This window comes from Lolium perenne, chromosome 7, assembly GCF_019359855.2.
Source record: "Lolium perenne isolate Kyuss_39 chromosome 7, Kyuss_2.0, whole genome shotgun sequence".
Taxonomy (NCBI): Eukaryota; Viridiplantae; Streptophyta; class Magnoliopsida; order Poales; family Poaceae; genus Lolium; species Lolium perenne.
Window position 1 is genome coordinate 177144026 of NC_067250.2, and position 12272 is coordinate 177156297.

General features: G+C 43.4%; 1 protein-coding gene across 1 annotated transcript; it reads left to right on the top strand.

Annotated features, from left to right (window-relative positions):
- The first annotated feature begins 8766 nt into the window (after positions 1-8766).
- LOC127314777 (uncharacterized) lies at positions 8767-11653 on the top strand. Its single transcript, XM_051345300.1, has 10 exons — positions 8767-9391; positions 9486-9583; positions 9672-9717; positions 9877-9959; positions 10107-10168; positions 10589-10650; positions 10808-10867; positions 10956-10988; positions 11095-11160; positions 11276-11653. The coding sequence occupies exons 1-10, from the start codon at positions 8801-8803 to the stop codon at positions 11330-11332; spliced, it is 1158 nt and encodes a 385-aa protein (XP_051201260.1). The 5' UTR covers positions 8767-8800; the 3' UTR covers positions 11333-11653.
- Positions 11654-12272: the final 619 nt, after the last annotated feature.

A 12272-nucleotide genomic window follows, 5' to 3' on the forward strand; every position in this document is an offset into this window, starting at 1 on the left:
TAAAGCCTCCGTGGCGAAACCCCCGGTGCACGAGAGCCACGAGACTGAAAACCTTCCAGAGACGCAGCCAACGCCGATCCCATCTCGGGGATCCAGGAGATCGCCTCCGGCACCCTGCCGGAGAGAGGGGAATCATCTCCGGAGGACTCTACGCCGCCATGGTCGCCTCCGGTGTGATGTGTGAGTAGTCTACCCCTGGACTATGGGTCCATAGCAGTAGCTAGATGGTTGTCTTCTCCCCATTGTGCTATCATTGTCGGATCTTGTGAGCTGCCTAACATGATCAAGATCATCTATCTGTAATTCTATATGTTGCGTTTGTTGGGATCCGATGAATAGAGAATACTTGTTATGTTGATTATCAAAGTTATATCTATGTGTTGTTTATGATCTTGCATGCTCTCCGTTACTAGTAGATGCTCTGGCCAAGTAGATGCTTGTAACTCCAAGAGGGAGTATTTATGCTCGATAGTGGGTTCATGCTGCATTGACACACAGGACGATGTGAGAAAGTTCTAAGGTTGTGTTGTGCCGTTGCCACTAGGGATAAAACATTGATGCTATGTCTAAGGATGTAGTTGTTGATTACATTACGCACCATACTTAATGCAATTGTCTGTTGCTTTGCAACTTAATACTGGAGGGGTTCGGATGATAACTTTGAAGGTGGACTTTTAGGCATAGATGCATCTTTGGATGGCGGTCTATGTACTTTGTCGTAATGCCCAATTAAATCTCACTATAATCATCATGATATGTATGTGCATGGTCATGCTCTCTTTATTTGTCAATTGCCCAACTGTAATTTGTTCACCCAACATGCTGTTTGTCTTATGGGAGAGACACCTCTAGTGAACTGTGGACCCCGGTCCAATTCTCTTTCTTGAAATACAATCTACTTTGCAATACTTGTTCTACTGTTTTCTGCAAACAATCATCTTCCACACAATACGGTTAATCCTTTGTTACAGCAAGCCGGTGAGATTGACAACCTCACTGTTTCGTTGGGGCAAAGTACTTTGGTTGTGTTGTGCAGGTTCCACGTTGGCGCCGGAATCCCTGGTGTTGCGCCGCACTACATCCCGCCGCCATCAACCTTCAACGTGCTTCTTGGCTCCTCCTGGTTCGATAAACCTTGGTTTCTTTCTGAGGGAAAACTTGCTGCTTTGCGCATCATACCTTCCTCTTGTGGTTCCCAACGAACGTGTGAGTTACACGCCATCAAGCTCTTTTTCTGGCGCCGTTGCCGGGGAGATCAAGACACGCTGCAAGGGGAGTCTCCACTTCTCAATCTCTTTACTTTGTTTTTGTCTTGCTTAGTTTTATTTACTACTTTGTTTGCTGCACTAAATCAAAATACAAAAAAATTAGTTGCTAGTTTTACTTTATTTGTTATCTTGTTTGCTATATCAAAAACACAAAAAAATTAGTTACTTGCATTTACTTTATCTAGTTTGCTTTATTTACTGTTGCTAAAATGGCCAACCCTGAAAATACTAAGTTGTGTGACTTCACAACCACAAATAATAATGATTTCTTATGCACACCTATTGCTCCACCTGCTACTACAGCAGAATTCTTTGAAATTAAACCTGCTTTACTGAATCTTGTTATGCGAGAGCAATTTTCTGGTGTTAGTTCTGATGATGCTGCTGCCCATCTCAATAATTTTGTTGAACTATGTGAAATGCAAAAATACAAAGATGTAGATGGTGATATTATAAAATTAAAATTGTTCCCTTTCTCATTAAGAGGAAGAGCTAAAGATTGGTTGCTATCTCTGCCTAAGAATAGTATTGATTCATGGACTAAATGCAAGGATGCTTTTATTGGTAGATATTATCCCCCTGCTAAAATTATATCTTTGAGGAGTAGCATAATGAATTTTAAACAATTAGATACTGAACATGTTGCTCAAGCTTGGGAAAGAATGAAATCTCTGGTTAAAAATTGCCCAACCCATGGACTGACTACTTGGATGATCATCCAAACCTTCTATGCAGGACTAAATTTTTCTTCACGGAATTTATTGGATTCAGCTGCTGGAGGTACCTTTATGTCCATCACTCTTGGTGAAGCAACAAAGCTTCTTGATAATATGATGATCAACTACTCTGAATGGCACACGGAAAGAGCTCCACAAGGTAAGAAGGTAAATTCTGTCGAAGAAACCTCTTCCTTGAGTGATAAGATTGATGCTATTATGTCTATGCTTGTGAATGATAGGACTAATATTGATCCTAATAATGTTCCATTAGCTTCATTGGTTGCACAAGAAGAACATGTTGATGTGAACTTCATTAAAAATAATAATTTCAACAACAATGCTTACCGGAACAATTCTAGTAACAACTATAGGCCATATCCTTATAATAATGGCAACGGCTATGGTAATTCTTATGGGAATTCTTACAACAATAATAGGAACACACCCCCTGGACTTGAAGCCATGCTTAAAGAATTTATTAGTACACAAACTGCTTTTAACAAATCTGTTGAAGAAAAGCTTGGGAAAATTGATATACTTGCTTCTAAAGTCGATAGTCTTGCTGCTGATGTTGATCTTTTGAAATCGAAAGTTATGCCTAATGAAAATCATCATAATAAGATTGTTACTACAGCAAATGCCATTCAAGTTAGAATTAATGAGAATATAAGATTAATGGCTGAACTGCGTGCTAGGTGGGATAGAGAAGAAAATGAAAAACTAGCTAAAGAGAAGAATGTAGCTAAAGTTTGGACTATTACCACCACTTGTAATGCTAATGCTACACATGTTGCTGCACCTCCTACTAATACTAATAAAAGAATTGGTGTTAGCAATGTTTCCACTTCTAATGCAAAGCGAGAAACTCGCCTAAATCGCTAAAATCGCTGAAATCGCTGTGATAAAACTGCTGAAATTTTTTCCAACATTGGGGATGATGATCCCATTGCTTTAGATTATAATGGTTTGAATTTTGATGATTGCCACATCTCTGAAGTTATAAAGTTTTTGCAAAAACTTGCTAAAAATCCTAATGCTAGTGCTATAAATTTGGCTTTCACGCATCATATTACAAATGCTCTCATAAAAGCTAGAGAAGAGAAACTGGAGCGCGAAGCCTCTATTCCTAAAAAGGTAGAGGATGGTTGGGAGCCTATCATTAAGATGAAGGTTAAAGATTTTGATTGTAATGCTTTATGTGATCTTGGTGCAAGTATTTCTGTTATGCCTAAGAAAATTTATAATACGCTTGACTTGCCACCACTGAAAAATTGTTATTTGGATGTTAATCTTGCTGATCATTCTACAAAGAAGCCTTTGGGTAAAGTTGATAATGTTCGCATTACCGTTAACAATAACCTTGTCCCCGTTGATTTTGTTGTCTTGGATATTGAATGCAATGCATCTTGTCCCATTATATTGGGAAGACCTTTTCTTCGAACTGTTGGTGCTACTATTGATATGAAGGAAGGTAATATAAAATATCAATTTCCTCTCAAAAAGGTATGGAACACTTCCCTAGAAATAGAATGAAGTTACCTTTTGATTCTATTATGAGAACAAATTATGATGTTGACACTTCATCTCTTGATAATACTTGATACACACTTTCTGCGCCTAGCTGAAAGGCGTTAAAGAAAAGCGCTTATGGGAGACAACCCATGTTTTTACCTACAGTACTTTGTTTTTATTTTGAGTCTTGGAAGTTGTTTACTACTGTAGCAACCTCTCCTTATCTTAGTTTTGTGTTTTGTTGTGCCAAGTTAAGCCGTTGATAGAAAAGTAAGTACTAGATTTGGATTACTGCACAGTTCCAGATTTCTTTGCTGTCACGAATCTGGGTCCACCTCCCTGTAGGTAACTCAGAAAATTAAGCCAATTTACGTGCATGATCCTCAGATATGTACGCAACTTTCATTCAATTTGAGTATTTTCATTTGAGCAAGTCTGGTGCCATTTTAAAATTCGTCAATACGAACTGTTCTGTTTTGACAGATTCTGCCTTTTATTTCGCATTGCCTCTTTTGCTATGTTGAATGAATTTCTTTGATCCACTAATGTCCAGTAGCATTATGCAATGTCCAGAAGTGTTAAGAATGATTGTGTCACCTCTGAATATGTTAATTTTTATTGTGCACTAACCCTCTAATGAGTTGTTTCGAGTTTGGTGTGGAGGAAGTTTTCAAGGATCAAGAGAGGAGTATGATGCAACATGATCAAGGAGAGTGAAAGCTCTAAGCTTGGGGATGCCCCGGTGGTTCACCCCTGCATATATCAAGAAGACTCAAGCGTCTAAGCTTGGGGATTCCCAAGGCATCCCCTTCTTCATCGACAACATTATCAGGTTCCTCCCCTGAAACTACATTTTTATTCCATCACATCTTATGTGCTTTTTCTTGGAGCGTCGGTTTGTTTTTGTTTTTGTTTTGTTTGAATAAAATGGATCCTAGCATTCACTTTATGGGAGAGAGACACGCTCCGCTGTAGCATATGGACAAGTATGTCCTTGGTTTCTACTCATAGTATTCATGGCGAAGTTTCTTCTTCGTTAAATTGTTATATGGTTGGAATTGGAAAATGATACATGTAGTAATTGCTATTAATGTCTTGGGTAATGTGATACTTGGCAATTGTTGTGCTCATGTTTAAGCTCTTTCATCATATGCTTTGCACCCATTAATGAAGAAATACATAGAGCATGCTAAAATTTGGTTTGCATATTTGGTTTCTCTAAGGTCTAGATAATTTCTAGTATTGAGTTTGAACAACAAGGAAGACGGTGTAGAGTCTTATAATATTTTCAATATGTCTTTTATGTGAGTTTTGCTGCACCGGTTCATCCTTGTGTTTGTTTCAAATAAGCCTTGCTAGCCTAAACCTTGTATCGAGAGGGAATACTTCTCATGCATCCAAAATACTTGAGCCAACCACTATGCCATTTGTGTCCACCATACCTACCTACTACATGGTATTTTCCGCCATTCCAAAGTAAATTGCTTGAGTGCTACCTTTAAAATTCCATCATTCACCTTTGCAATATATAGCTCATGGGACAAATAGCTTAAAAACTATTGTGGTATTGAATATGTAATTATGCACTTTATCTCTTATTAAGTTGCTTGTTGTGCGATAACCATGTTCACTGGGTACGCCATCAACTATTCATTGTTGAATTTCATGTGAGTTGCTATGCATGTCCGTCTTGTCTGAAGTAAGAGAGATCTACCACCTTATGGTTAAGCATGCATATTGTTAGAGAAGAACATTGGGCCGCTAACTAAAGCCATGATCCATGGTGGAAGTTTCAGTTTTGGACATATATCCTCAATCTCAAATGAGAAAATTATTAATTGTTGTTACATGCTTATGCATAAAAGAGGAGTCCATTATCTGTTGTCTATGTTGTCCCGGTATGGATGTCTAAGTTGAAGAATAATCAATAGCGAGAAATCCAATGCGAGCTTTCTCCTTAGACCTTTGTACAGGCGGCATAGAGGTACCCCTTTGTGACACTTGGTAAAAACATGTGCATTGTGATGATCCGGTAGTCCAAGCTAATTAGGACAAGGTGCGGGCACTATTAGTACACTATGCATGAGGCTTGCAACTTATAAGATATAATTTACATGATACATATGCTTTATTACTACCGTTGACAAAATTGTTTCATGTTTTCAAAATCAAAGCTCTAGCACAAATATAGCAATCGATGCTTTTCCTCTATGGAGGACCATTCTTTTACTTTCAATGTTGAGTCAGTTCACCTATTTCTCTCCACCTCAAGAAGCAAACACTTGTGTGAACTGTGCATTGATTCCTACATACTTGCTTATTGCACTTATTATATTACTCTATGTTGACAATATCCATGAGATATACATGTTACAAGTTGAAAGCAACCGCTGAAACTTAATCTTCTTTTGTGTTGCTTCAATGCCTTTACTTTGAATTATTGCTTTATGAGTTAACTCTTATGCAAGACTTCCAGAAGTCCGAAGACGAGATGAAGAGGGGCCACGGGATGGCCAAACCCTAGGGCGGCGCGGCCCCACCCCTGGCTGCGCCGGCCTTTGGTGTGGGCCCCCCGTGCCGCCTCTTGACTTGCCCTTCCGCCTACTTAAAGCCTCCGTGACGAAACCCCCAGTACCGAGAGCCACGATACGGAAAACCTTCCAGAGACGCCGCCAACGCCGATCCCATCTCGGGGGATCCAGGAGATCGCCTCCGGCACCCTGCCGGAGAGGGGAATCATCTCCCGGAGGACTCTACGCCGCCATGGTCGCCTCCGGTGTGATGTGTGAGTAGTCTACCCCTGGACTATGGGTCCATAGCAGTAGCTAGATGGTTGTCTTCTCCCCATTGTGCTATCATTGTCGGATCTTGTGAGCTACCTAACATGATCAAGATCATCTATCTGTAATTCTATATGTTGCGTTTGTTGGGATCCGATGAATAGAGAATACTTGTTATGTTGATTATCAAAGTTATATCTATGTGTTGTTTATGATCTTGCATGCTCTCCGTTACTAGTAGATGCTCTGGCCAAGTAGATGCTTGTAACTCCAAGAGGGAGTATTTATGCTCGATAGTGGGTTCATGCCTGCATTGACACCTGGGACAAAGGATGAAAGTTCTAAGGTTGTGTTGTGCTGTTGCCACTAGGGATAAAACATTGATGCTATGTCTAAGGATGTAGTTGTTGATTACATTACGCACCATACTTAATGCAATTGTCTGTTGCTTTGCAACTTAATACTGCAGGGGGTTCGGATGATAACCTGAAGGTGGACTTTTTAGGCATAGATGCATGCTGGATGGCGGTCTATGTAATTTGTCGTAATGCCCAATTAAATCTCACTATAATCATCATGATACATATGTGCATGGTCATGCTCTCTTTATTTGTCAATTGCCCAACTGTAATTTGTTCACCCAACATGCTGTTTGTCTTATGGGAGAGACACCTCTAGTGAACTGTGGACCCCGGTCCAATTCTCTTTACTGAAATACAATCTACTGCAATACTTGTTCTACTGTTTTCTGCAAACAATCATCTTCCACACAATACGGTTAATCCTTTGTTACAGCAAGCCGGTGAGATTGACAACCTCACTGTTTCGTTGGGGCAAAGTACTTTGGTTGTGTTGTGCAGGTTCCACGTTGGCGCCGGAATCCCTGGTGTTGCACCGCACTACATCCCGCCGCCATCAACCTTCAACGTGCTTCTTGGCTCCTCCTGGTTCGATAAACCTTGGTTTCTTTCTGAGGGAAAACTTGCTGCTGTGCGCATCATACCTTCCTCTTGGGGTTCCCAACGAACGTGTGAGTTACACGCCATCACTTGACATTGGCATGCGAAACATCATGGACTTGTCATTGGCATGCCCTATGATGGAGCTTGGCATTGCCATTGCCATTGGCATGCCATATGATGGAGCTCCATGATGGACTTGTCAATGTCATGTCCATGACAATTCTTGACGTTGGCATTGCCATGACGATCTTCTTGTGATTGTCATGGCCATCATGCAGTTGATCCCTATCTCTGGTACTGACAACGCAAGTATGTCTAACACTTTGCATTGTCATTGCATCTGCAGAACTGGCTCTTCCTGGAAACCTTCCTGGAAGGGTCCATACTAGACGCAAGTGACATGGCCGTCTGGGTGCAGCTTCGTGACCCCAATGAAGGGTTCATAGAAGCGCACCGGCAGATCACCGTGTCAAAGGTTCACGCCGGCCGTCTTGCTGACCTGGGGCACGCTCCCAGGCAACGGGTGTCGGCGTTTTTCGTGCGGGTGGAGAGCCCGAACCTCCTAGCCCTCGCCGTGCCGCCCTACATGAAGCAACTCCTGATCAGCAAGTACAAGCTGAAGAACAATGACCCGTCGGTGAAGGTGTGCTTGTACATGGACGAGCGCTGCGAGTGGAAGGTGCAACTCCAGTGGACGGCCCAACGCGTCAGCTTCATCAAGTCCTGGAGCGAGTTTGCCGCCAGGCTTGGCCTCCGCGTCGACGACACGATCGTCTTCACCCCTAAGGACGACGGCTTCAAGGTCGACGTCTTTAGGAAGGAGACTTCATGCTCCAGCATCTTAAGCTATAAGAGGCATCGCGAGGGCCCTTATGCTGATCCTCACCGTTAAGGTGCAGGTGCTTGATCCATTTCTCTGCTGATGTCTGATCGTCGCCGCTAGTAGTTGTGCTCGCCTCTAGGGGCTGCTAAACACTTGTTTTTGTGCATGTGTGACTGTAATGTTGGCCTGTAGAGGTTGTTGAACATTGGTTTTGGACCTGGATAGTCTGCCCCCAGGTTTAAGTAGGCGTCTTACCACTCTAACGCTAGGATTAGGTACTAAGTACTCTGTTCATTCTGTTGTGCTCCTGCATGTGTTTGAGCTCTTGTGTGATGATGGTAAGGTTACCATATTTGAATGTGGTGAGGAGAAGCTTTGCGTGGGTGCCCAAAATATCGACCAATCACATGCCTTATGGTGAATAGAGATGGAACACTTTATCCAGACATTTAAACAACATGTACTTCTGTTCGGGCCGATGCAACACAGACTGCCAAACACTGGACCAAATATGGCCCGTGGTCTGTTCGCGACGCGCAGGAACGCTCGTCTTGCTGTGCCAGTAGTGTACGAATTCGACCCAGCGTACCAAACACGCCCTACAGCTCGGGCTCAAAGTAGGCCCATGGGCCGTACTGTCAGCTCTCGGCTGATGTTTCTCACTTTATCTTGTTTTGTTTTTTTAACGGGAAGTTTCTCACTATATCTCGTCTTCTACCTGTCGAGCAAAAAGGATATGGCGGCTTTGGCAATGGCCATGGGGGCTGCTTTCCCCCGCGTGTCCCAGCTCGCCGGCGCTCAGTCGGGTGTTGCCGCGCTGCCGCGGCGTTCCGTCTCCGTCCGCGCCGCCCCGCCGCGGCAGCAACGCTCCCGGCCGCCGCCCAGGAACAGGGGGCCTCCTCCGCAGAACCGCCGCCGCGGGCCGCCGCCCAGGCTCCACGACGACGACGAGGACCAGGGCGCCTACGGAGGAGGTCCACCCAGGAATCGTGGACCTCCTGGCGCGCCCACCCGCCAGCACGGTCGCGCGCCGCCCAGGGGCGCACCCGGCCGGCCGCCACCGCCCAGGGACTCACCTGGCGGCGCGCCGCCCAGGGGACCGCCACGCGCCGAGACGGCCCGCTCAGCCGTCTCTATGCGGCGACAGGAGGAGTTCGACGACGAGGCGGGGTACAGGGACTACGACGACGACGAAGAGGAGGAGGGGGAGAGTAGGTTCGCCGGGGGCACACGGTCGGGCGGCGGCATGCCCAAGCCGCCCGCTGGCTTCGTTCTGGACGACCAGGGCAGGTGCATTGCTGCCGCCTCCAAGCGCATCGTCACCATCGTCAGTTGCACCACATCCAGTTTCGTCCTAGCTAATCCATGGCGTCTTGCGAATTTGTGCGCTGACCATTCTTTCCATTGTTAACTCTCTGCAGATGGATGACGCGAACAACCGTCCACTGGAGTGCATAATCCGGAGGGTGTTCAGTAGCACGCAAGACCACGAGTGCTTGCTTCTCTGCCCAGTTGACATGTAACCAAAGACACTATATATAGTTGGGATGTTCATAAGTGATTCCCCTCTTCTTTCTCTTTGTTTGAGTCTCAGTTCCTTCTTTCAGGCCTGTTCAGGTGCTCAAGAGCACAAACTTCAGTGGCTGGATTGCTGTGCGTCTCTGATTCCCTGCCTTTTCAATTCCATCGAGCACACTGCTTGTTTGTAGTGAAAACACACCTGCATTTGATGCTAAAAATTATGCTGTTTTTTACAGAAACAAATGCCGTGCTCTACCTTTTTGGCTGCCTGATGCACAGTTACTTTTGTAGGTTGATGATGACCAGATTAAGCAGATCATTCCATCTGTTGCGTATGCCCTTGCTAGAGTGCATATGCATTTTGTAGAAAGCGGGTAAGGATCACAGAAACACCATATAAATACAAGCTTCCACCTTTTTAATTGAACTGGGATAAGGCGGTACGAGTGCAGTGTACACTTAAACCATGTTCATTGCTTATGTGACACACCTGACACTATATTTCTTGCCCTCTGTTTCAGATTCTGCTATACAGCACGAGGTGGCTTCTGCTTTCCTGAGGATGCAATTCAAGAATTCCATGGTAACCAAAAGCACTAGCCTATGTAGTCTTATTCTGTCAATAATCCCAAAAAATAGGCTCCTGCTTGTAGAAAAATGTTCCATGGTATCTTATCACTATGAATAAGATATAAAATTTCACATGGTAAAAAGGGAACACTTTACCAGCACGCAGATCTTTGATAGATTTATTATACCCATCAACATGATCTACCAGTTATTTGGACTCTACATGTGTAGAGTAGAAACTTGTTATACATTTTTTTCTTCAAAAAGATGATGTTTACAAAGGTAAGGTCTATACCATAACTTATCCCCACCACCAAAAGTGTAAGAAATGATCCTGGAGTAGTAGCATATGCAACATCTCTTCAAAAGTATGCATATCTCTTATTTGATATGCTTCTATCGTTATTCTTTGATTTCTCATATAAAACTGCAGATTCTAGTGGTGGTAGCGGCGAGGCACCTTTTGAAGGTGTAGAGATTTGCAACTTCAATTTGGTGAGCAACTTGATTCCTTATCTTCTTTTGTCATGACTGTGATCAAATAATCAAAGTTTTATAGATGCCGCTAGCTATTTGCCTTTCCCAGAATAGTTAACATAACCTTGGTGTTTCACTAATTAGCATGTTTGTGACTGCTCGTACTGAATTGCAGGACGGTGCACACTATATGATCTATACACCAGTTGATCCTCTTCTATTTGTCGCAGTCAAGGTTTGTTGGTTGTTCTTGGATATATTAATGCTTCTAAACACTTTAATGAAAGAAGTTGCACATGATGCACTGACATGTCTTTCTGCAGGACAAAGAAGGTGTGCTACGCATCGCTGAGGATGTAAGCACTGCCACCATTCATTCGTATAACCCGAACAATGTTGAGGCACTTTGCATTTTGAACCACAGAAAATATATGCTTACTTTCCCATGGTGTCTGTGAACAGGATCTCATGGACGACCCCAACATCGTGAGCGCCATTGACGAAGAGACGGAATTCACGGCTTTAGTGGTAAGCCAGCGATGAGTTCCATTCTAATTAGCTTTTCCCATATTGTTGGTTATCGATGAGATTGTGTACTGATTATAGCTGTTTTGGGGGTCTGGTTTTTGTTGGTTCTCCGCAGGAGGAGGAAGAGGCCCTCCTAGAATCGATACTGCACGGCGATGACGATGTCAGCTGATACTTCCGTGCATGATGAGAGGACACGAAGTAAAATGAATACAAGTTTGTGACGGGATTTTGGAGACCGTGTTACAGGTAGAGAGTGTTTTTGTGGTAGCAATACATATATGTCGGTGCTGTAATGTAAGCTAGCATAATGTGTGTGTAGAGGGAGTGGAGTGTAGGTGAAGAAGGTTAGGGGCCTAAATTTGTTTGAACTAGTATGGGATGGCCATGGAATGAGCAACATCCAAGTTGGTATTTGCCTGTGATGTGAAGAGATTGATAAATCATAAATGGATCGAGTTTCTGGTCTCTCTTATGGAGATCCCTCCCTGAATCCAAATTCTCTGTGGCGTATCCTTTAGACAAGGTTGGTCGGTCTCTGATCTGATGAATATGATTCAGGCTTAAAAAAAAAAAAAAAAAAGCCGATTTGAATCCTCTTTTTTTTTGAAATCTCCGATTTGAATCCTCTTTGGTTTTACTATTACCACTTTCTCCGGTTAAGTTGCTTGTAAAACTGCTAGCCCGCGACGTATTGTATATTGCTTACAAACCGTGTTTACGGACAGACACACAGATCTGATTCATGGAGAACATCATAGACTCTGGTATCAGGCTTCACGAAAGTCGTCGCTGACATCCTCGAGCCAAACGCCCAAACCACTCGACTTTCTCTCCGACAAGACTCCATGCAATCCTCACATCTGACAATTGTTATATTGTGATCCAAATTCATATAACTTTACACTTCGGCCAAAACCGGTACGGATTGTTGGCACCGCCTGTATATACATCTTGTAAGTCGTCGGTTAGGGTTTATCAGATTATAAGATAACCCACGGCGTTTGTAAAGACCTCCCGATGTAGTGAAGTATTTGTTAGCTGGCGTCCGTGGTTTTTTCCTCTTCTGTGTTGGAATGGGGTTTCCACGTTAAATCTTGTGTCTCCATTGC